Source organism: Amia ocellicauda, chromosome 7 (genome assembly GCF_036373705.1).
Source record: "Amia ocellicauda isolate fAmiCal2 chromosome 7, fAmiCal2.hap1, whole genome shotgun sequence".
NCBI classification, from domain to species: domain Eukaryota; kingdom Metazoa; phylum Chordata; class Actinopteri; order Amiiformes; family Amiidae; genus Amia; species Amia ocellicauda.
The window spans coordinates 11,595,940-11,622,102 of NC_089856.1; the positions used below are offsets into that span (position 1 = coordinate 11,595,940).

Genomic DNA, 26,163 nt, shown 5'->3' on the forward strand with positions numbered 1-26,163 from the left:
GTTCCTCCACCCGAAGCCTGGAGTCTACCAGCCAGTCATCCAGGTAGTTCAGGATCCTTATCCCCTTTGTCCTGAGGGGGGCCAAGGCTGCATCCATGCACTTGGAGAATGTGCGGGGAGGCAGAGAAAGGCTAAACAGCGACAAAATGAAATCATTCGCCTGGCCCTGGAAGGTGAAGAGCAGGTATTTCTTGTGTGCTGGGAGGATGGGGACGTGGGAGTAGCTGTCCCAGAGGTCTATCGACATGAACCAGTTGCCTGTCTGGACAGACTGGAGAATACGCTGCACAGTCAACATGCAGAAGGGTCTTTACTTCGGAAACATGTTGAGGCCCCTCAGATCGAGAATGGACCTGAAACCTCCACCCTTCTTTGGCATCAGGAAGTACCGTGTAGAAGCCTGCTCGAGAGTTTGTCAGCCACTAGTGGTATCGTTCGTTTCTCCCACATCACATCGGGACATCCGACAGCAGTACTCCTCTTGGGTGGGGGCCAGTGTTGAATTTGAGGGCGTATCCATGGGTCATCGTCGTTTGCACCCAGGAGTCCTGGGTGCAGGCTTGCCATTGGTCGAGTCCGGTTGGGCTGTTGGGAGTCTCCCTTGCCCTTAGGCTTCCAGCCAGAGAGCCTATTCTTTCCCCTCGCTTGCGGCTGGCTTCTGCAGTGCTGCTCAGGCTGCTGGCCACTGGTCTGTTGTGGCCTTGGTTGAGGCTTCCCCTGCCTCGGCCACGGCCTGTTGGGTTGTTAGAAGCCCCACCGTTCAATGGAGAAGTCCGCCGTCTTACCAAACGTCGGACCTGGGGAGATGTCTGTCCTCCTTGATGCTCCCTTCTCACTGTCTTGGAGTTTAGCCTGCCTGCCCCAGATGGCGTCTAGCTGCTACAATGGCTGCGAGGGACCTCCCCATGGCCTTCGCCTCCTCATGTAGCAAGTCCGCCATGTAAGCGTATCAGTATGGCCCATGCATTGTTGGCCCGGAACCGCTTAAGTCTCTATGGATTATGCTTTCTTCGGCATAGCGTCCATGGTCCTGCATTGCTTGTTAGGGCAAAGTGGATCTTTGCCTAACAGCACATTTACCTGCACCAGTCTGGACACCTTGTCCCCTATCGGTGGGAAAGATACAAGTCCTTTCTGTTCTGCCCTCGCCGTTGTGTACATGGCATTCATCTGCCTAGAAGTCGCAGGAGCAGATGCTGGCCGGCTCCAAGTGGATTGTACAATATCCACGTTATCGTCAAGGAGGAGAAGGGTCTCCGCAGGTTTAGTGGGCTTCTCCTTCACTAACCGATTGTTCTCTTCCTGGGGGCACCACGGGATATCCATCCAACTCCATGCTCAGGCCTGGAAAGTGCTCAGACAACGAATTCACCGCTCCCGGTGAAAGATGGAGGATCCAAAATATCCGAGCCATTGCCACACTTCTTCTGGTGCTGGCGGTGGTGGTGGTGGTAGCTGAGGGGGGCATCTTCTTCTGGTGGAAGCCATGGCCACAAGGTGTTTAGCATATGCTGCTGGGAGGCCAGCTTATGCTTAATTCCCCGAACTCGCGGAGCAGATTGAACTCGCGGTTGCAATTCCTTCCGCTTCCTGTCTCCTGCGGTGTGGAGGAGTCCATGGAGTGCAGCGTCTGGACGATTTAGAGCGGAATCTTTTTGCTCTCGGGGGGCCTCCATCTGGGGGAGCGTGCTCTCTTGTAAAACTTGCAAACCTCCCCTTTAATTTCAAGGGCTAAATGTTCTGCCCCCACTCTCGTTCGCTACGGTTAGGCCTATGCAACATTTCAGTGGGCAATGTACCTATGAGTAAAGTGGGTTAATCTGTTCAAATAAATTCAAGTCTAATTCGTCACTATTGTCTCCTGAAACGCCTGTGCTTCGGTCTTTGTAACGCGTGGCAAATCACAGCAATCCTCATTTCAGTTCATTGTCCATCAATTTCATGTACATGCAAGTTTCACGAGACAACCAAAAGGGGACACGAGAATCATTTTTTTGTAAACATTTTTTAATTTGTTAAATTAAAAAAGTCAACTCCCATATAAAAAGCTACAGTTCACAATTTTAAAGTATCTTCTTTACAAAAAAAAAATAAAACAAATGTAAATATTAAAAGAGGGGAAGGGTAAAATATTTTACATTTTTAAAAATTGACAAAATCGTGGTGTTCTAAAAGTGTACAAAACACAAAAACAAAACAAAAAGGAAAAAAAAAAAAAGCTAAAACTGTACATATATACAAAATCCAATAGTAAAAATTGCATAATCTGCTTTATTATTATCATTATTATTATTATTTAAATACAGTAACCGTTGCCTGTTTTTGCGTGTCGTTGTCAGTCAGTTGTCCTGGGCAGGGTAGACTAGCTGGCAGGTAATCAGGATCAAGATCAGCACTATTCTACGTGTCCTTCCTACACAAAGTCTATTGAGAAACACAACTAAATTCCAAAATGCACTCTGGCATGCCACGAGAAACAGCGCTGGAAGGGCCTACACCTTCCAGCACAATTAAGACTTGGTTCAGTTTTCATCACACCACCTAATAAACAAAGAGCTCAAGTACAAGTTTCTGAAATCTTCATGATGCTATTCTTATTTTTTATTTTTTTTATAAAAACATGTTTTTTTTCTTCCTCCTATTCCCACGCCAGACAAATCCAGCTCTCTAGCTGACAGTGACCAGATCCACCTTATCTGTATACGCCACAGAGGCAGTGTGGGTCTGAACTTCGCTAGAAACACACAACTGTTTCTTGATATTTGTTTGCGATTTCCCACCCAACTCTTCTGCCATTTTTCTGGTTATGGGAAGCCCCCCTCTCCTTCATTCCCTAATCCCCCGTTCTTTCAGGAATTGCCAGATGTCTACAGCCGCACTCTCACCCCCAGGCTATCATAGAACATGACTTTCCTGGCGGTTTGGAAGCAGTTACTTGAATTCAGTTTTCACCCTGGTCTTCTCTACCTGGTTAATGGTTTCAGTTAATTAAGGCCTTAAAATCCATGTTGTATATTTTTGCTTACTACTGGTCGTAAGAAAAAAAAAGGAAAAGGTCAATTCACTGCATCCGGGTTGAGACAAGAGAGGAACTAATGAGTTGCACAGGGAGAGAGGTGAGGGTGCCCAGCATAGGAAGCGCATAGGGCCAACAAGTGGGGCTGCTAAGGAGAGAGCAGGCGGCTCCCATTGCAGGGAGGCCTCAAATCCAAAACAAAAACAGCATTTCAAATAAACCCTCACACCTCACAGCACAATGATGTCACCGTTCACCTGCAGCAGACTGGATGACGACACATGAGGTGCTGAAGGGTGGTGGCAGAGGGGCCAGGGGAGTGAGAGACGGGCAGCAGCAGGAGAAACCTGAGGAATTATGGGCAAGGCCTGCACAGTGTGTCTGTCCGTGGCTTAGCTGCAGGGCCCGTGCTGACCAGAAGGGCCCTCTGGAGACAGTGCCAGGCCTGGGGAACGAACTCACTTCAGGCAGTCTTTTCTTCAGCCCAGCAGGCGCTATCTGAGCACTCTCCTCCTCTTGTTCTTCACTGACCTCTCCAGCTTCTGATGGGCCACCTGGAATGAGATTGAACAGCCTTAATCTTTGCAATGTACAGAATATTACATCAGAGCACAGAGTACACGACACTTCTTCTTCTCCAGTCACCATCTGTAAAAGTATCACATGCAAATGTTATCAGTTCACCCCAATTTAATCCCAAAAAGCAAATGTCTACATCTAAAAATGGCCTCAAATACTGTTCTACAATAAAAGTCTGTCAGGGCCAGTCCAAATCTGACGAAGAAACCAAGAAGGATCGCTCAGATCAATATTCTGAGGTGCCTTCCCCCCCCCACCCCCCGTCAAGCCGAACTTGTGTGTGGTGGTTTGCCGAGGAGGTCGCACTCACCGCTGTCCTGTGGTCTGCCATGCTCACAGTGTCCGTCTCTCTCAGGTCGCCGGGCAGCTTCTGCAGCCTGGCCATTAGATAAGAGAAAACAAACATTTAAACATTAAAAATAAGAGTTTAAATGTGTATCACTTTAGGCCCCTGCCCTCCTGTCCTAATGCCTTCAAAGGTTCGGAATACATAACGAAAGTCTGAAGCGTCGTTGGTGCTAATTTGCATAATCTATCGATGCAGTTTTAAAGAAGTTCTTGAACAGTAATCATGTTTTTATTTATTTCTACAAGCACACGGTTTATGTACAGGTACAGATTTTACTTGCATGAAACATGTTAAACGCCAGTAAAAGCACTTACTCATAATAAACTTTTTGCGCGGTGACGAATGCATGTTAAGTTTAATTTGTATTTTATTCAATACAGAAAAAGTGTTGGAAATAGCAAAACGGTATAAAACCCTTCAAGAATATACCCCGGTGTTCAGTAACATAAAAAAAGACACTCAAATATCTAAAGACACTGGAACACAGAAACCTTAACATGTGGGTTACCTATAATAAAAATACTCCCTTCTACAGCTCAGAGTTTGAACATAAGAAAGTTTACAAACGAGAGGAGGCCATTTGACTCATTGTGCTCGTTTGTGATCCAAGGATCCTATCCAGTCTATTTTTAAATGTTCCCAAATTTTCAGCTTCAACCACATCGCTGGGGAGTTTGTTCCAGATTGTGACGCTTCTCTGTGTAAAGAAGTGTCTTCTGTTTTCTGTCTTGAATGCCTTGAAGCCCAATTTTCAATTGTGTCCCCGGGTGTGTGTGTCCCTGCTGATCTGGAAAAGCTCCTCTGGTTTGATGTGGTCGATGCCTTTCATGATTGTGAAGACTTGAATCAAGTCCCCACGTAGTCTCCTCTGTTCCAGGGTGAAAAGGTTCAGGTCCTCAGTCTCTCAGTAGGACATTCCCTTCAGACCTGGAATAAGTCTGGTTGCTCTCCTCTGAACTGCCTCTAGAGCAGCGATATCTTTCTTGAAGTGTGGAGCCCAGAACTGTCCACAGTATCCAGATGAGCTCTAACTAGTGCATTGTACAGTCTGAACATCACTGCCCTTGTTTTAAATTCTACACATTTCACAATATACCCTAACATTGTGTTTGTCTTTTTTTTTTTTATTGCTTCCCCACATTGTTTGGATGGAGAAAGTGAGGAGTCCACATAGACTCCTAGGTCTTTCTCATGCGTTACTTCATCTAGTTCTATTCCTCCCATAGTGTCATTATAGTGGACATTTTTGTTACCTGCATGTAATACCTTGCACTTGTCCACATTGAATTTCATCTGCCAGGTGTCGGCCCACAGGTGAATATTGAAGTCCCTTGGAATAACCTGTGCTGCCGAGATTGTATGTTTCCTGTACATCAACCAGTTCATAATCCATCTACTTACATTACCCTGAATGCCTACAAGCTTCCAATTTGAGGATCAGTCTTTGGTGTGGAACCTTATCAAAAGCTTTTTGGAAATCTAAGTATATCATATCATATGCTTTCACGTGATCTACAGCTGCAGTTGCATGTTCAAAAAACTCCAATAAATTAGTAAGACCTGCCTCGTGTAAACCCGTTTGTGTCAATATTACATATTTTGCAGTATATTATTATTTTTATTATTATTATTATTATTAATAATAATAGGGCTGTCTCCGAAGGTTCGAATGTTCGTTCGGCTTCCAGACCTTGTCATGTGACAATCACACAGATTGTCAATTTCTATCAACAAGAAAACAACAGTGTTTGAATACTGTAGGCTGCCACCTCAACAGATAAAGGGTTAATGGGGTTAATGCGGTGCGGTGGGAGAGTCGTAGGCAGAGGGATAAAAGGTGAAGGGGGCGAAGAACGAGATTTGTTGTTGCCCCCGCAATGAGGAGTTGGGTTTACTGCTTGCACGCGTTACAATACTGAACCACACTTATACCCCACTATCTAAATTAAAACTTTTGATTTGTATGATGCCCATAACTTAAATAAAATTTGATGTAAAAGTTTGAAACCATAATAACTGTCGTGGCAGCAGGCATTGGACCAGATTACATTTAAACAATGGATTTTGAAAATATACAATTATCACTGATTAAAAAAAAAAAATGTTTCTTTTGAAAGAGCACTATTCTGCCAGCATGCCTGTGGCACCACTGCGTTATTCTGCTTTATTGTTTCTTTATCCGCGGTCTTTATAGCAAAAAATATAATTGCAATATAATGGAAGTGTAAAACAAAATAGGTGTTTTGACAAAGTTTTGCTGTTTAATGCACAGAAGACCCCCCAAAAGCTTAATGTAAATGCAACTGAAAATATCACGGAGGAAAAGCATTTTCCGGGATCATTTAACCAACGTAAATTAAATTATGCGTTATTTAATAGGTTTAATGGGTCAATTGCATAGAACTGAAAGCAGCGGACTGGAGATGATCCCATATTTAGTACGCAGCTCCATACTAACTCTGGGAGTTGGTTGCAATTGAACCATTAATAATTATAATAATAATAATCATAATAATAACAACAACAAGGGAGTCGCTAGACCCTATTTAGGGGGGCTTCAGTCCCCCTGTATTTTCTCTCAGCCCCCCTAAAAAAATACAACAAAGGAATCCAAGAATGACACAAAATCTTGGACATAGTTTCAAAGCCCCCCTAAAACTTGAAGTCTAGAAATGCCCCTGATTAATAATAATAATATTCGGTATAATAAATTGTATTTAATGTTGACACAAACTCTGAACTGTAGAAGGGAGTCTTTTTATTATAGTTCACTCAAATGTTAAGGTACTGTTCCAGTGTCTTTAGTATTAAACATTAAAAAATACACTGAACACCGGGATATCCATCAAGGGTTTTACACCGATTCGCTATTTCCGACACTTTCTCCTTATTGAATAAAATACAAATTAAAGATAACAAATACGTCACCGTGCATACAGTTTATTATGATTAAGTTGCTTTTACTTGAAGGTTAACATGTTTCATGCAAGTAAAATCAATATAAACCGTGTGCTTGCAAAAAATAACAACATGATTACTATTTGACATAAAACACCCCCTTGTAGCATAACATAAGCTATTTGGTTAAATGGATTACCTGTCAATATATAGTATTTTCATTCAAGTCTATACACTAGTAGGTAATGTGACATCATCGATAAAATATGCAAATTAGCAGCAACGAAGCTTCAAAGGTAAAAATGTACACTTCAGGACAGCCCTAATTATTAATAATAAGAATGGGTCAATTGCAACAAACTTGCAAAGTTAGTATGAAGCTGCACGATCATCTCCATCACCAAACGCTGCTTTCAGTTCTATTCAATTGACCAATAAAGCCTAATAAATAATGCATAATAAATTAAGTTGGTTAAATGATCCTGGTGATTGCCTGTTCCTCCGTGATATACCAATTTTCAGTTGCACAGCTTACATTGAGCTTTTTCAGGGTTTTCTGTGCATTTACACATAGGTCTATAAATATGTGTACAGTGACACAATTGTCACATTTTGGCTCTGTACACCACCATAATGGATCAGAAAGGAAACAATGAAGATGTGCTTTAAGTGTAGACTTTCATCTTTAATTTTAGGGTAGTTACATCCAAACTGGGTGAACAGTGTAGGAATTACACCCTGTTTTATGTGTGGTCTCCCCAATTTTAGCGGCTCAAAAGTAATTGGCCAACTGGCTGCTCAGCTGTCTCAGCGGTTGCATGGCCAGGTGTGTTATTCCCTCATTAGTTCAATTACAGGTAAGCAGGTCTAGATTTGATTTCAAGTGTGGCATTTGCATTTGGAATCTGTTGCTGTTAACCCTCAATATGAAATCCAAAGAGCTGCCACTGCCATCATTAGGCTGAGAAATCAAACCAAACCAAATCAGAGAGATATTTGATTTAGCCACACCTAATGTTTTTGCTATTTGGTACATTCTTAAAAAGAAAGAACGCACTGTTGTGCTCAGGAACACCAAAAGGCCCGGAAGACCACGGAAAACAACTGTGGTGGATGACAGAAGAATTCTTTCCCTGGTAGGGCTGAACGATTAATCGAAATCAAATCGCAATCGCAATTTGAAATGTTGGGATTAGCTAATCGCAAAAGGCTGCGATGTGGATACCATATGAAAAATATGCAGGGAGTCTGTCCCAGAGCAAAAGCATGACTGCCCTCTTTGTGTGGCTGTCTTACTACCCAATTGAGTGAGTGCACCTCCGTTCTGCCCAATCAGCGCTGCCCAGCCAACTGCGTACACGCCCCCATTAAAAACACACAGGAAAGCACATTGCAGTGGGATTATTGCGTCTGCAGAGTCGGAGCGAATTAATACCAAAGAAAAACAGCACTTTGGTAATGTGGGATTATTTCGGCTTCGAAGTGACAGACACCGAAAAAAAAAGGTCATTTGCAAGAGCTGTCTGGAATTGTTGCCACAACGTGGGAATACAGCACACCTCCACCAGCACTGGAAAAAGCACCGCAGGTGGCTATTTGAGGAGTGCGTTATTCAAAAGTCGACTGAAAGTCCTGCCAGTGACACTCAGTCTAGTAGCAAGCAACAGCAAAGTACAATTTCAGAGTTGTTTGCGGCTGTTACACCATATGAAAAGACCTCACGAAGGCACCAGGAGAAAATGAACGCCATAACCCACTATCTCCTAAAGACATCGTGCCTTTAATGCAGTAACCAAAGAGGGGTTTAAAAACCTCATCCGAGCGCTGGACAGGAGATGTACAATCCCTCTCGCACATACTTTAGCCGAGTTGCAATCCCACAGCTTCACATTGAATGTAGGAATAAAGTTGAGACGGCACTGACTAGGGCTGGGCGATATGCCAAAATACAATATCGTGGTATTTTCCACATTTTTGACGGTATGACGGAATTTTTTAATGGCCATTTTATACTGTTCATAAAACAAAAATAATATGACACAACTGACATTGAAATACATTTCCTGTTCTGTGTCAGTTGTCTTGAACCAAAATCATATCCACACTATCGACGCACCTTTATTCAGTGAAGTTTCAGCCACACTGCTCTCCTCCATGTCGTCTTCATTCATTGTGCATTGATCACGTTTGTTTATGACAACACGCAATACACATGGAATTTATTTTCAGTATCTGGCTGAGGCGCATTCATTCCAGAACAAGGGTGGCGTTCGAGATGCGCAGATCTGCGCAGAGACTCACAGATGCGCGTTACTGCAGTGTTTCTGCGTGACGCCACTAACGCCCAGACACAGAAATCTGCGCAGAATCGCGCAGCGCAGCGCAGCTCTGACAAGCTGCTGCGGAAGGTGAGCTGTGGCTGCGAGACAAAAGATTATGCAGAAATCAAGAGGGACGTGTTCAGCTGAATGAAAACTACTGCTGCCCCCTTGTTAGGGGAAGCGAATGTCAACTTTCATCACACAATGAAGCACTGTCAAATCCATAGATCTAGAATTCTAGATCGACACTTGTCAATGCTTTATTAAATAATTACATCAATTTTAAAAAATTGAATGTAAATCTATGATGCACAATAATTAAGTTGTTACTTAAATGATTTGCAATTCTATTTTTTAAAATAACTAAAATATAAGAATAAATCATCCAATTACATCGATTTCTGCAGGGTTTGTGAAGAAAGGTGGTCGCGTTCTTGTAGTGCAGATTTGCGCAGTTCAGATCTGCAGGATGCAACCGATCCCATTGGTGGAGATGTGCAGATCTGCGCAGATATGTGGAAATTTGCGTTACACGAACACTATCGGCGTTTTTGATCAGATGCGTCTCAAGCAGCCGCGCAGCAAGTTGTGCGATACGCGAACACGATCCAGTTTATTGGTAGCTGAATGCTATGACTCAATGACACAGTAAATAGTACATTATTCAAAACTTTAAAAAACAGATGAAGGTATAGTAAAAGTCCAAACCGGTATATCGTTTTTTACGGTCGTTTTTTTACGATCGTCGGAGCCGCTACGATTGTATTAAACGTTAATATTTATGACTCGATCGGCGCCGATCATGGAGAGTGACGTGATCAGCAGCCAATGAGAGCCGAGCTGACTGAAGAAGAGAGAAGAAACAGAAGAATAAACATGACAGGAGAATACGATTTCCATACGTATAGTAAAATACTTCAAATATCAATGGTTGTTTCGGCGCAGGTTATTTAAAAATACTCTAATACAGGAAAAATAATATTTTCAAATACCAATTAGTATCTGTAATTGACCAGGTCTGTGCTAAATATTGACCCTACAATGCGATGATCATCCTGTGGGATGGATATAGACGGTGACTGGTGCTCAGCTGCAGCTCTCACCATGTCTTCACACTCATCCTCTTTTCTCTGTGTGTGTTTGTCCGACACACGACCACGGACAGCAACAGCAGTTCATGGTCGTGTTCTTGTTGCGCAGATTTCTGCAGTTTTGCTCAGATCTGCAGAAATCCACTGATCCCATTGGTGGAGCAGCGCAGATCTGCACTTCACGAACGTGACCTGTACACATCCACGTCCGTGTTTGTTGACCTTTTCTCTGTGCAGATCACGCGTGATTCTGCGAGATGTGGGAGTGTGGAGGCTGGGACTCACATCCACGACAAGGATGTCAGATCAGTCGTGCAGTGTGTGTCCCTGTACTTAGCGATCGTGTAGTGTGCTCTCCTTCACGACGCAAAAGACACAAATTCGGTGCAAAATAGTCGTTAAGTGTCAGCTGCCCACCGTTCACAAATCGGGTCGGATTGTAGAAATCGTGTAGTGTGACCCCGGCATTAGTCTCACTGCACTTTATCAGTGATGACTTCGAGCTGAAGACCCGCTGTCTGGGGGGTTTCAGCAAGTGATTGAAAGACTTCGGTTGGAGTCAAGATTTGTTCTGCACTTTATTTTGTAATGCCACTTACTGGCAGCCTTTACTGTGTGAAGAAAATGTTAACAAGTTCAAAGTATTTGTACTTGAATGTGTTTTGTGCAATATTTTAAATGCTGGTTATCAGTCCTGACAGTTTTAGTAGATTGTGAATATATTGTGTAGCATTTGTGATCATTATTTTGTGTTTTGTCAATATAAGCTAGACCTACCTGGAAATTGTTTGCACTAGAGAAAAGTGAGTGTTTAATTACTGGATATTTAAAAAGAAAGGATAATAAATGTTGTAATCAGTTAATATCTTCAGTTTTTTTTTCTTGAATTAGAATGCATTCTATAGGCAGAACTGACTGCATTTTAGCAGCAAGAAGCTAACCATCTATTGGATAGAAAGGCACACTGCATGTGTGCTGCACACTATTGAGAATACTGAGCTGAAGCTTGACTTCACAAAATTAAAATCGCAAATCAAATCGTAATTCGCAATATCTGTCAGAAAAATCGCAATTAGATATTTCCCCCAAATCGCACAGCCCTATTCCCTGGTGAAGAAAAACCATTCACAACAGTTGGCCAGATCAAGAACACCCTCTAAGAGGTAGGCGTATCTGTGTCAAAGTCAACAAGCAAGAGAAGACTTCACCAGAGTAAATACAGAGGGTTTACCACAAGATGGAAACAGGAAACAGGAAGACCAGATTAGAGTTTGCCAAAAATCATCTAAAGAACCCTGTACAGTTCTGGAACAGCATCCTATGGACAGATGAGACAAAGATTAACTTGTACCGTAATGATAGGAAGAGAAGAGTATGGAGAAGGGAAGGAGCTGCTCATGATCCGAAGCATACCACCTCATCTGTGAAGCATGTCATGGCATGGGCATGTATGGCTGCCAAGGGAACTGGTTCCCTTGTATGTATTGATGACGTGACTGCTGACAAAAGCAGCAGGATGAATTCTGAAGTGTTTAGGGCGATATTATCTGCTCAGATTCAGCCAAATGCTTCAAAACTCATTGGACGGCACTTCACAGTACAGATTGACAATGACCTTAAGCATTACTGCGAAAGCAACCCAATACTTTTTTGTAAGGTGAAAAAGTGGAATGTTCTGCAATGGCCAATTAAGCATGCATTTCACTTGCTGAAGGCAAAACGCCCCAAGAACAAGCAGGAACTAAAGACAGCTGCAGTGCAGGCCTGGCAGAGCATCACCAGGGAAGAAACCCAGCATCTGGTGATGTCTATGGGTTCCAGACTTACAACCAAGTATTGAAACTCACAATTTAATTCACGATTATGTTAGTTTGTCCAATTACTTTTGAGCCCCTAAAATTTAGGGGACCACATAAAAATGGGTGATTCCTATACTGACCACCCAATTTGGATGCTACTACCCTCAAATTAAAGATGAAAGTCTACACTTAAAGCACATCTTGATTGTTTCCTTTTAAATCCATTGTGGTGGCGTACAGAGCCAAAAAAAAAAAAAAAAAAATCTGGTCCAATGCCTGCTAATACGAGGGGCTTTTTATGATGTTTTTGAACTTGAACAAATCCAACAACTTTTATTTGGGTAATGGGCAGTATGAAAATCAAATGTTTGAATTTAGATAGGCTATTTGGGACATCCAAAGTGTGGTTTAGTATTGTAACGCTTGTTTTTTTTTTTAACCTACGCTCCTTCCCACTGTACCGCCTTTACCCCATTAACACTACAGTATTCAAACATCGTCAATTTATATTAACAAGAGAAACAAAATCTGTGATTGTCACGTGGCGAACCTTTAAAGGTTTGTAAAAACCTCCGAGGATCTGGAGACCGAACCAACCTTCGAAGACAGCCCTAAAGCTTCTTGCATCCAGTATCCTAGGCAATTGAAATTGATCACAATGGATATGCACACAATCTCAACAACCAGATAATGTTTTCAGCCTGAGTTTTGCCATATGTACTACCAGCATATGCTTGCATAATTCTGTCTAAGACCCAGATTGTGCTAGATCCTGCCCTAGTCATAGAAACAGACACTGTAGGCAAATAATGCATCAGTTTCCTTTGATTCAGCATCGTTCCTGCTCCCAAAGTCGACATGGCAAATCATGAATAAAACCATCCAGGATTTAGGGGATTGAATATTCATGTAACGGAGAATGCCACCCTCTCATACCATAATAGTATTAGCATTTTTTTTTAATATATATATATATATATATATATATATATATATATATATATATATATATATATTAAATCGACATCTGATACAAATCTCACAAGAAATGGTGTAAAAGAAACGAAGCAACAACAAAAATCTATAATCATGTCCAAAAACCAGCAAACATCCTTTGAATCCATCAGTCTCTACAGTTATTTGACAAGTTTATCAATTTGTAAACGTTTAAACTGTAAACTATTAACATTGTGAGTTAGAACTGGTTAATAAATCAAGAGTGTGAGGAGGAGAGAGTAGGTGTGAACTGAAAACTGCACATCTTGCTTTCACTCACGTTTGCTTCCTCTTTCGACCTCTCCTAGCACCGCCCGTCCGCACAGCCTGCCCCTGAGAAAGAGAGGAGGAGGGAATATATCAGTCACAACAGGCCTCGGACCACACAATCTCACAATGCATGTGATGACCTTATTCCATAGATTCGGCAGCTTAAGGCCTGACTATAATTTGCATTTTTATATCCTTTTCCCTCGATAACTGCATGTAACGTGCGGTGTAAATCAAGACGGATAATGAATAAAAGGAAAACCTACACATTTTAACTAGAAACAGATTAACGAATGGAGATACAAGTTCCAAATGGGGGAAAAACAGTCAGAAATGGATGATAAAGGGACAGCTAAAAGCTCCACAGTTCACCACACCAACTCAAAACAGTCGTGGGAGCATCATAATAAGACAGACCCAGGGGAAACTTACCTTGACTTCCTGTATGCTCGGCGCTCCCAAGCCGTCCTCATGCTGGGCACTGGGGGACACAGCCACCCCGTTCACAGCCTCCCTGGGCCCAGCATACGGAACCTGGGCCTGCACACGCTCAGACTCCTCCTCCGAGGCACCTCCCAGCCCCCCAGCGCAGGCTGCAGGAACACCGTTGCTGTACTGGCAGGCTGAGGAGTCCGTCTTCGCCTCCTCTAGGGTGGCAGGGAAGGTGGGGGCCACGGGGGGGTCACAATGGCCTCTCCCATTCCCAGGCTTGTGCACAGCCCCGGGGGGAGGTGGTGTGGAGCCATCCTCACTAAGTTTGGGGGTGCCCCTAGCCGGGGACTGGGCCGCCTCCATGCCTAAACGGGAGAGGTCCTGATGGCGTAGGGTGCAAGCACGCCGCGGGCTGAGGGAGGGAGGTCCATTGTTCTGGGGCAGAAGGGAAGTCCCATCCCCATGTTGCTGGGGGTAGGGAGGGGGGGAGGGTAAGGCACTGAGAGCCCCCGACTGGCCCCCACAGGTCCCCCCCTCGGCCTTCCTCCCAGTGACCTGTAGGAAGGAGGTGTAAATGGTGTCCATGAAGGAGCTGTAGGGGTCCAGCTGGCCTGAGCGCTGCTGGGGCCCTGGGCCATGGCCTGGGTTGGGCACAGGCTCTGGGGCCAGCTGATTGGTGGGAACGTCCTCTGGAGCGGTGTTCTCCGACAGCTGGGTAGAGGCGTGGATTGGCTTGTCACCACTCATCTGAAGGCCAGGACCCATGTTCAGCTTCAGTGAGAAAGATAGATGGTTTCAATCATATTACATATATAACTAAATATAGAACACATTCTGCAGATTGTTAGTATTGAAAAGCAGACAAAATGTGCCCTAGATGTTCATAGTTCGACATAAGGGCCTGACGCAGGTTCCAGGTTCTGTCATGCAGGCTTCTGTGTAATATTACATCCCCCCCCAACACCAGGTCGACAATCCATCATCACCCCGCCCCCCATTGGGACCACTTTGGTACCTTTTTTCCTACCACACCACAACAACTATGTCTTCACACAAAATTTTTAGGCACCTGCCCTGTTAGGCAACCAGAATTAAAAAACTATGCCCCAGAGATGACACTGTATGCTACTAATTAACACAATGACAAATTTACCTGCAGATTGTTGATCAGGCAAGCCATGGGGTTGAGGCCTGCAGCCTGACCCTGGATTAACGGCATGCTAAGGGGCGATGCCTGCATGGGGGGCAGCAGCAGAGGCCCAGCCCCCAGCATGGTGTGCAGGTTACTGAGAGCCAGACCACTCGAACCCAGAGCTGACAAGTCACCTGCCAAAATCAAGACCATAAGTGAGTTATGCCATCTCAAATTATCCCAAGGAAAAGTAAACAACTAACCCCAAGGATAAATTGTCAAAGAAAACAATCCAAGATTTTAGCTCTCCTGTGCCAACTAATCATATTGCCAAAACTGGATCTGTGTGGAGTGGGGCACTTACCTAACACCCCAGTGCCCAGCAGGGGTGCGAGGAGATGAGGGGGCAGGGGGCTGGTCTTGCCAGGGCCACCAAGGGGCAGGAGGGCGTCTGCTCCCTCCCCGGCAGTGCTGGGTGCCATCGTGGTGCAGGTACTTGCCACAGAGGTAGAGCTCAGAGACGAGCTGGAAATAGTCACCTGCACATGAGGGAGAATAAATCAATGGTAAAGCTAGATCGCAAGTAAAATACTGTTTTATTGGTGTAAGTATTTTACATTTCAATAATAAAAACAAATCAATATAAATTTTAATACTTGTGATTAAAAAATTTTTAAAAATCAATTCGTAAAATCACTTAAAATTTTTAAAATCTTAGTGATTAACGTAAACAAAATACTGAACTTCAAATAAACAAGTGCACAAAACAATAAAACAAACTAGTCATTAAAGCAAAAACTGCAAACCAACAAAAAAGGTCAAATACATTGAAAATAACTGAAAATGCACCGGACAAATAAAAAAACAATTAAAATGATAAAAATAAAAAACAAACCAAAACGGTCCGATGCATTTAAAATTAAATCCAAACCTAGATCTAGATCGCAAGTAAGAAAACACATTCCTGAGGGATATCAAATGAGGCAGTGCGCTATACCTGAGTGTGCTGTTGGGGTGCAGGGGTCTCAGCCGAGCCTAAAGCTGCAGCCAGCAGGGCCGGGCTGAGGGAGAGGAAGGCAGAGGGAGGCAGGGGGGGTGCTGGGAGCAGTAGGGATTGCAGGGCCTGGAGGGCACCGTCCACAGGAGACAGGCCCTGCAGTGCCTCCAGGGCCCCGGGGCCAGACAGGAGGGTGTCTAGGGCTGAGGGTTTCTCCAGGGCCTGGGACATGGCGGCACCATCCTGCAGTGGGGGGAACTGCTGCTGCTGCTGGAGGAGCAGCTCCAGGTTGAGATTCCCCAGCCCAGCCAGGGGCAGCATGGCGGCTTGGTGCTGGCCAAGCAGCAAGGAGGCGGTGAGAAGAGCCTGCAGCCCCTGCTTGTCTGCCTGGTCGCTGAGAGGCGGAGGGTTCAGGAGGCCAAGTAAATTGACTGGCATGTCCCCCTGTGGTCCCAGCATGGAAGGCAGCAGGTTCATCTGGGAACTCTGGTTCAGCAAGCCTTGCTGTTGTTGCTGCTGCTGTGTCTGCTGCCCACCCATCCACAAGTTCAGGGGCAGGGACCCTAGGAATGGGGGGCTCAGCAGTGAGGGCAGCCCTGAGTTGGCTGACAGCAGCTGGAGGAGCTGCTCCTGGCTCATGAAGGGGAAAGACTCTGCCAGGTGCAGTGGGCTAGGGAGCCCCCCCTGGTTCGAGGCGGGGCCTGGACCTGGGCTGGTGGCTGGAGGGGGCTTGGTGGTGGGGGAGCCTTGAGTTGCCAGTGCAATAGGTATCCCTGGAATGACAAAAGAAGGGATTTAGAGACCACCTTGAAGATTTATGTAATGCAGATTGTTGCTCTTGTTTTTCAACTGAGCTGAAAAACTGAGGGTCAGGCACAAACCGACTTTTTTAGCTCAAATAGGATTATGCAAAAATCACAAATGTTAACCAATAGTGTTGAGTAATTAAAATATTTGTTCCTGCAAACCCAAGGTAAAGAACAGTACAATCTGCTCACCTGCAGTGTCATTGCTGTGCTGGCTGTGGCTACTGTTGCTGCTGGCTCCTGTTGACATGGAATCGCTGGTCCCGCTCCTGGGGGTTGGAGACACTGACGTCACAACGGCAGTCCCTGAGCTCGACCCACCAGACGACACCGCACAGGAGGAAGAGGACGAGGACGAGGACGAAGACAGTTGTCCCAGAAGCCCCAGCAGGTGACTGTTGAAATCTTGAATGCCAGTGTTGGGGTTTGGGTTGAGGTTGTGGCCGGGGTTACTTTGTGGACCCAGAGTGGCATCAGGAGTGGTGCCTTGGCACAACCCTGTGTCACCATTCATACTGACACTGATGAGAGGGAATGCTTGTGGAGACGGGGCTGGGGAGGAGCCCTCAAAACCAGGCACAAAGGTTTGTGGCTGTGACAGTGAAGGTTGCTGGTTGTGGGGGCCAGAAAGGGACTGCGAGGCATGGGGGTGGGACTGGTAAGCAGTTTGGGAGTGAGCCAGGGATTGACCTTGCGAGTGATACTGAGGATGGCTCTGGGAAACAACAGGTGACAGACACACGGATTGACCTTGGGAATGGGTTTGCCCCGGCCCGGGATGGACAGCCGAGGAAGAGAGGTGGGACAGAGAGGGAGCACCCGGGACCGTGCTGGCAGGAACCTGCGCTGAACTCTGGACACTAAGCAGATGGAGAAGAGCAGAGAGTGGCTGGGTGGTGCCAGGGGTGCTGGTCCTCCTGTGGGGGTCCTGAGGCTCCCTGGGCCCTTGGAAACCAGGACTTGGGGTGTGGGTGGGAGTCTGAGTGGCAGGTGCCAGAGACTGATGGGGAAGGTGGTTCTCCAGAGCTGGGGAGGCTGGTGGGAGGAGATGGGGTGGAGGATTAGTAAGGGGAAGGCTAGCAGTGGAAGAGGACAGAGAGAGTATAGCCTTCTCGGTGGAGGCAGAAGGCATGTCTGCCCCAGCTGTTCGCAGGCTGATCATCTGGGACTCCTTGAGCATGCTAAGGACCGTGGGTGACCGCCGCTGCCTCTTGCGCCTGGAAGACTTGTCCTGAGACACAAGGGGGGTCCTTGGGGAAACGGGGCAGGCGGCAGGGGCCAAAGGGGAGTGTGGGAGGAGCAAAGCGCTGGGAGACCTGTTGTTGGAGAGGTTGCTCTGTAAAGTGCTGATCAGTACCTTGGACTGGACGTCTTTACTGGCACAGTTATTGGTATTGCTGCTGCCGCCGCCGCTGTGGTTCTGGCTCGGACTCGGGCTCTTCTGGCTGGCTAGCTGGGCCTTGGCAGCGGCAGAGAGCAGGCTGCTGGCCGGGAAGGAGGCTGCGTGGTGCTGGTGCTGGTGTTGGTTGAGCAGCTGGCCCAGAGGCAGACCCAGGAAGCCGGGGCTGCCAGAACCAGAGATGCAGACTGTGCTGCCTGTGGCTGGTGGCCCGTTCTTCCTCTCAGAGGTGGGTGAAGGAGAGTGAGGAGGGAAGGGAGGGAGAGGGGGCATCTGGAAATTGCTTTGGTTGCTTTGGTGGTAGGGATGGTGGCTGGCGTTGCTGCTGCTGCTGCTACTGTTTGTGCCGCTAGTGCTGTTGATGCTGGTGCTGCAGTTGCTCCCAGAGTCCTTGTACTGCTGCAGCATGCCTTCCAGTCGGCTCTTGGGGCTTGCCGGCAGCCCAGGGAACTTGGGGGAACCTCCAGGCATTGGGGAGCGGGAGGACAGGGGCTTGGCAGTGGGCTGGGGGGTGCCCTGATAAGCCACGCTGTGCTCAGAGGAGGCAGAAGAATGGCGGGACCTCTGCGGGGAGGGGGCATCCAGACTGCCAGCTGGGGACAAAGAGTTGGAGAAAGGAGAGGGGGACCCGCTGCTGAGAGGGTGGGGAGCTCGGGCTGGGGGGAAGGAGGCAGAGAGGGAGAGGGAAGGCAGGTGCGGTGGGAGTGCACTGCCACTGTAATGGACCTCCTGCTGCACAGGCCGCACCCCTAGACTGTTTGCCAGAGAAGCCAAGGCAGAGGAGACATGGTTATCCAGACCATGGGGGGCCAGGCGTGGGGAGCTGGGCGGCTCAGGTGTCCGGTTCTGCGGGGTCTGGGGCCGGGAGTACCTCTGGGTCTGGGCTGGGCCACTGAAGCAGGAAAAGGGAGAGCGGGCCGGAGAAGGTATGCGGCCCTTCTTGCCCAGCTCGGGAGACAGCCGGGAGTTAGTCCGGGGCAAGGACCCATTGGAAGGGAAGAGAAGTGAGGGGTGCCCCGGGGGGTTCCCGCCCCCAGGTGTGGCCAGGCTGGGACTGGCAGGGGGAGTGGGCAGGCTGGACAGTCTCTGGCGAGTATAAGTGCAGTGGCCCCCATCCTCCCGGACACTTGGCAAGGGCCCCCCCCCATGCCCACTACCGGCTCTCTCAGCCGCCCGCAGGCTGGGGAAGATGTCTGTCCGGGGCTCTACCTTACTCTGGCTCCCCTGGGGGGGCCTGCACTGCAGCTGCACAGGCGGCTCCAGGTGATTGTAGGCGCCACCTGTTGAACCGAGAGAGGAGAACTCTAGAACTTAAATGTTACAATGAAGAGATTACACACAACTGGGGGATTCCCCACTTAGCAGTCAGTCATCTAACACCAGCGTTTGAGTGTACATACAACAGACTGGTTGCCGATCTTACCAGGGGTATGCGTGGGCAGAGAGAGCTGGGATACCTCCATACTGCGGCACAGCGCCGCCATCGCCACCACTTTCCGCCGGTGGTTGCAGAGTTTGGTCATGTCCTCCTCTGCCTTCACTTCCTGTGAGCTTCGTGGCCGAACTGCTGCCCCTGGGTCAAAATTGAACACCTGAGGGAGGGCAGGAAAGGAGATGGCGGTTAGGACTCGCAACAGGAGGTGAACTGGCTCACAATGAGGGCTGTCTGGTGAAGTGGAGCTGCAGTGTGCACCGACAGTTCTTACCTTGTGTACGACCAGCGGACACTCCAGACCACACTTACAAGTGCCGTCAGTCAGGAGGTATGTCCTCACCTCTTCCCCCGAGGACAGGACTGTCCCGCTGGGGCTAACAGGGAGAGAAAACAGACAGAAAAAAAGATAGTATTTAGTATTCTTCACTAAAAAATAAGAATTAAGAACCTGGAAACAGCTACGGATGAATAAATAAACCAACTGTCAGACAAAATGAAGTGAGGGAAGCAGGACTCAATCACACACTGGCCCTCACTCACCTGATATAGGCAACGGCCCCACCATCCACTGTCCTCTGCCAGCCAATAGGAACATGTGCTGTCGGTGTGCCGCCATCTTTGTCTCCCCTGCCACTCTCACTGCCTCCCGTCATTTTCTAGCCTCGGCTTTCCAGAACCTTCCACCGCAGAGAGAGAGAGGGAGAAATCGGCATAGACAAGGGAACAAGGGAGAGCAAGAGGAATTTGGACAGAGGGGGGAAGAGAGAGAGGAATATTGAGCACGGAGCAGAAGAGTGGAATGAAAAAAAAAAAAAAAATCGTGGCAGTTCTGTGCATTCAATCTTGCAGCTAAAATGCGGTTTTACCTTTCCATCTTTATAAACTGCTCGGCTCTGGCCTCCATAGAATCAGCCCTTCAAAGCACATGGTTCAGAACAGCAGGAACCAGAGGAACCCAGAGCCAGACTGTGGCTCCTACTCTCTCTCTTCTTCTTCTTCTTCTTCTTCTTCTTCTTCTTCTTCTTTTCTAGGCTGTCAACTGTATTCCTTGTTCTCAGGGGGAACCAGTGCAAATATCTTAGAAGATCAGACCCTGGGGGGAAATAATTAACATAAAAGAAATTTTAAAAAACCTATATACACTATAACCTAGCGCTCCTCTGTGTACTGGCCTGCTGAGTGCCATGGGAAAAATCTCACGCTGTGTGGTGCAAGAGATAGATAAGTTTGGTGCATTTTTAATCCTCCCCCCACTGCTCTCCACTCCTCCTATTGATCCACTAATACCTTAACATAACTTAACATTTGAGTTCATTAAAAGCATGGTCTACAGGCTGTAAAATGTAGGTGCCCTCTGATTGCCTGCAGGCTTGCCTTTAAGACATGAAATTACATCTGTAGCAAGACACACAGGAAAAAGGAAAAAGGCCACAGGAAAAGGCCAATCTAACTGTGAGTGGACAATCCTGAAATACAAGGTAGAGGTGGAACTAGAGAAATAATACTGAAAGAATTAAGTGGCCAGTCTTACTCAACCCCACCCTACTCCAAACAGGCAGTCTGACAGGCAGAGTTGCCTCTCTCCCACCCTAGAGTAAACACCGCAGGGATACAGGGATAGAGGAGGATGAGCAGGGGAGGGAGGGGCAAAATGAGAGGTGTGAAATCTATCACCAGTCTTTGGAGTGTCTGCTCTTGCCATGTGGGACCGTTTGAAGTCTGATGAAGTCTGGCTCAGATCGGGAGTGTGACTTCAAATACCAACAGAAGGATGCAGGGGGGGGGGGAAGTAAAACAGAAAAAAAAACAAGGCAAATCAAAACAAGATCCAAAAAAAGAAGTGACAGTGACAGTGACAGAAGGAAAATGAGAGAGGAAATGAAGGAGACTAGATCAAAGAGGTGGTGTCGGGCGGGCGGGTGGGAAGGAAAGCGATAAAGTGAGTGTCAACCACAGATGAGGAACCATGTGGAAATCTGTAAACTGGGACAGTTGGCCCAAATCTGCATTCTTGGAATTTCAGACTGAGGAATGCTGGTTTTGCACTAGTGCCTGGGCTGCCAACCTGAGCCAGTAGGCAGACCGGCAATAGAGCTCAGCTTCATGGTGAATGGCTTGCTGACTTTGAGACTCAGTCACCCACGTAGAAGAGCCAACCCTGGTATTGAGCATGATATAACAACCACAAGTTTGTTTCAGGACCGCTCCTGTATCTAACCCCACAGCGATTAATAAATTAATTAATAAATTAATAATTAATAAAAATACAATTCGCATCATACTATTGGTTTACACCAGAATTTAGGGGTTAGGTTTAGGTTTCGTTATAACTATGTAAGGTTTAAAAGGGAGCTTCAATGCACACTAGTAATATCCATCTGCTCATCCATAATGCTGCACACTTCAACCAGTCGGAACCTCGCAGAGTGAGAAAGGCTTTGTGCGTAGATGCCCTGAAAAAGCACATACAACCAAATGCTTTGCACAGGTAGCAGACCAGGGGCAGAAACAGGCAGAAGAACACCTGCGATCACCTCACATGACTGCTCTGCGGCACCAAAAGCTGCCTGCCATAAAAACTGTATCTTCTTGTTCCTCTTCCGTTTCATTACCAATCTCTCACAGAGGAGGTGACTCCTGCAAATACAGCCCTGTGAATAACTCCAGCATTCACGGGTAGCAAGTTTCACACAGATTTCACGCAAAGGGAATGCTCCGTCCCTCCTGTGCCGATAAAGCCACCTCAGGTTTGGTAACCGTTGCTTCCTGCTGGCGTCTACACAAGCCTGTTTAAATGACGGGCTGTATTTAGAGGTCCGAAGCCTTGCCCGAGTGAGCGAGCCTCTAGTTAGCAGCTGATTCACTGCAGTCCCTAAAGAAGCAGCCTGACACAGCTTCCAGATCAATATGCTACCAGCAGTCAGACGAGCATGACAGGCTGGCGGCCCGCTCATCTGTAACCTTTCCCTCTTCATACACAGAATTCATTAGCTGATCCTGAGTATCAAGTTTACTCTGCAGCTGGGATATCAAGTCCTGTGTTTTGTGTGTGTGTGTGTGTGTGTGTGTGTGTGTGTGTGTGTGGTTTGTGTTGATAACCAGAAAGCACAGCAAGATACAACTGAATTTAAACTGTTTAGGAAAACGGTACAGAGTGCAGAGACAGCTTATCAAGTTTTCACTGTAAATACAATAAGCAGCAAAAGAGGGGAAATTCAACTATTTAATGATTTGTACTGTGTTGGTTTACCGTACAGCTTAATGCACTAATCGTTATTTCTACATGTTATGTCTAATCACTCTACACTATGTAGCTCATGTATTTTTGAATTGCCTGTAGCTCATGCACTGTTGCATTTTTTGCAGTTCCCTTTTAAGACTCAATGCAACCTTGTTATTGCATGCAAGTTGACCTCGATCAAAAGTTTAGCCAAATAGTTAATTTAAATCAATAATAATAATAATTGTAGTTAGTGGCTAAATTTATTAAGACCGGAGACTGAAAGTAATAAGATCAATCAACCAGTGGCAATTAAAGCAAATAAATCTTTAAAAATATCACCCCCTGAGCAGAAAACTACAGAGGATGGAAAAAAAAAAAACAATAAACAGGACTTTTAAAAACTTTTTATGCTACAGTACAAAATTCAATCCACTTTTTCAACTTCCCAACTAAACTCCAGCTTATTTTTGGAAAACACTTCAAGGTAAATCAACTACATTCATGCACAACACTTAATATACAAGGCTGCTGTCCCTTGGCTACCTAAAAGCAATAGGAATCAGAGTTAAGGTTTCATATCCCTACCAACACTCCACCATCTGCAGAAACCAGCAGGTGAACTTGCCCCTTGGCTTGTCGGAGGAGAACCGCTTTGCAGCCTTTCCCCAAAGCCTGAACTGATGCATGGGGACTCTCACCCCTGCTAACACAGACCAAGGCATTCTCAGTTCTATTTTGAGCAATGGTACAATGTGCACCCGCCAGGCACAGCAGTGTCTAATAAGGATAGCCTTCCTCAGGACACCAGGCTGGGTCCTCTCACACATCCACAGTGGTGTTGGGAATCGGAGATATTCTATGGGATAGTCTCTGCTGGAATATTGTTTATTTAATTTTTATCCCATGGCCATCCCTGGATCAACCTGTTCCAGTACAGGCCCCATAGAACATGTATAGATCACTCTTAAAACAAGTGTAAACAGTATAGTTTGGTTGTCCAAAATAAGGGCAAGGGCTAGATTGTGTGTGCAACACAGAACCAAATTCAAATAGTATATCACCGTTCAATTCGTCTGAAAACGAATCTGTCTAATTATTTCCCAAGTCCCAAGTTTGTTAATTAATGACAGACACCAAACAGATGTAGTTTAAACCATAATATTAAAACCAATATGAATAATGTATTTTATGCGCACAAACTATACTGTTATGCATACAAACATATATATATATATATATATATATATATATTCAACCTATCTTAATACAATTTTTCATTTCAGGTGAACATTTACCGAAAAGGGGACGATTTCATACACACAAAAAGAAAAAATAACTTCTTACCCACATAAAACATTCTAGCAAGTCCAAAGAATAAGACACTTAGCCAGAACCGCAGCATTGTCACTTCTATCAAAGACACTGGCTTCCCAGTCAATAGCTTGATAATAACCACAAGAACAGTAATTATTATTATTATGCAATACCTTTCCTATTCTACAGAAGAGCAAGCGCGGTGGATTACACGCTAAACTCGGGCTGTTTGCGTGGGATCATCCTCCGAGATGTCGGGTTCGGCCAATGCAATGTAAACAAACCAAGCGTCTAGTTTTAGGGCTCCCGTCTACATTAACATACAGTACCGAGCTGGCGCGATTAATAAAACCGCACAAAACAGACACATTGCAAATCTAGCCCGGCTGCGGCACTCAGAAATAGCCGCACTGGTGTTGTAATCCGGCAAACAGCAGCAAGTGCACCAAAAAGATGTCATTTATTCCAGCTGTAAACAAATCCTCCATTGCTTGGCGTCTACTCGGTCGCAGCGCACACAGCACGGCAGGAGCTGAAGTCCACAAGCTGCAGTTGCCGTCCGAAATTTCACACGCACTTCGGGCATCGTGGTGCAACGTACCTCTTTCTGCGAAGTTTTCCCCTGTTCCTCCCGACGGAGAGGAGTTGACAGACTTTCTTTTTGTTGTTGTTGTGGAGGCTTGCTGTCTTCTCTCCCCCCGTCTCCCGTCCTGTTAAAAACAAAGAGCAATAAAGCTCGTTTTATTGCGCCCGCTTTATTGTTGCAAATGACTTTACATTCGGGAAGGTCCGAAGCGACTCCGGGAGAGGCGATCCCTCCGTGCGGCTCCCCCGCTCTCGGCCCGGGCTGATTACGGCCACGCAGCGTCTGTTCTGTTTTGATTTGGACTCTCCGGTGCAGCTTTAATTCCTGCTTCCCAGTTGCTATTTTTCCCTTGGATTCCGTGCCAAAAAAAAAATCATGGAGTTTCCTTGGGAGCATGCGCAGTTCGCTAGGGACAGCCCTGGGAATTCCTTACCCACAATGCAAAGGGGCAAGGGGATGTTTGAAAAAAAAAAAATCGTAACAGGGGCTGTGTGGATTGAAGTCGCGGTAGTTTGGTGTAAATTGACTGCATTTCCATTAGATTATTGTTTAGGATCATTCTGAATATTCCCGAGGTAGTGCAGATCTTTAAAGGAAGGAACGAAACTGTGACAGACATAAAACGTTTGCTTCAAACAAAATATAAAGGATATCCTTATATACAGTGGCTGTGGGAAGTTTTCACCTTTTGATGTGTTACAACCTTAAATTATTAATTGAAATGGGATTTTATTCCTACTCAACAATTTGAAGAGGCAAGTTCGTTTTTATTATTAAACAACAGTTCATGTAAAATAAAATAAAATAAAAAACTGAGATGTCTTGGTTAGAGAAGTATTTACCTCCTGGAGCCAATACTTGGTAGAACCACCTGGCAGCAGTTACAGCTGTGAGTCTTTGGGGGTAAGTGTCTACCAGGTTTGCACATCTGGATTGTGCAACATTCGCCCGCTCTTCTTGGCTAAATTGTTCAAGCTCTGTCACGTTGGATGGGGATCGGTGGTGGACAGCATTTTACAAGTCTTGTCACGCATTCTCAATCAGATTCAAGTCAGGGCTTTGACTGGGCCACTCTAGGACATTCACTTTCTTGTTTTTAAGCTACTCCGGTGTCAATTTGGCTGTGTGCTTGAGGTCATTGTCCTACTGAAAGGTGAATCTGTACCAGTCTAAGGTCTTTTGCAGACTGAAGCAGGTTTTCTGAAGGATTTGCCTGTATTTACCTCCACTAATTTTGCCCTATACCCTGACAAGCTTCCAAATCCCTGCTGCTGCAAAGCATCCCCATTACATGATGCTGTCACCGCCATGCTTCACCGTAGAGATGATGTTACCTGGGTGATGTGATGTGTTTGCAGAAGACATAGGCTATTAATGGTTTGAATTTAGGGCAGAAAGTTCATTTTTTATTTAATTGGACCACAGAGTCTTTTGCCACATCTTTTTGCAAATTCCAAGCAGGATTTTACATATTCAGAAATGATTTCCTTCTTCCCTCTCTTCCATACAGGCGGGCTAAG

The 26,163-nt window shown here is 45.9% G+C and overlaps 1 protein-coding gene across 1 annotated transcript; it reads right to left on the reverse strand.

Annotated features, from left to right (window-relative positions):
- Window positions 1-1,986: 1,986 nt before the first annotated feature.
- On the reverse strand, window positions 1,987-25,044 carry mbd6 (methyl-CpG binding domain protein 6). The gene is made up of 13 exons (XM_066708402.1): window positions 24,659-25,044; window positions 20,387-20,613; window positions 20,061-20,197; window positions 19,792-19,894; window positions 19,509-19,677; window positions 16,879-19,365; window positions 15,881-16,653; window positions 15,248-15,422; window positions 14,905-15,077; window positions 13,752-14,522; window positions 13,330-13,382; window positions 3,906-3,972; window positions 1,987-3,570 (listed from the first exon to the last, which is right to left on the reverse strand). Exons 3-13 carry the CDS (start codon window positions 20,171-20,173, stop codon window positions 3,511-3,513), a joined length of 4,944 nt encoding a protein of 1,647 aa, XP_066564499.1. The 5' UTR covers window positions 20,174-20,197; window positions 20,387-20,613; window positions 24,659-25,044; the 3' UTR covers window positions 1,987-3,510.
- Window positions 25,045-26,163: the final 1,119 nt, after the last annotated feature.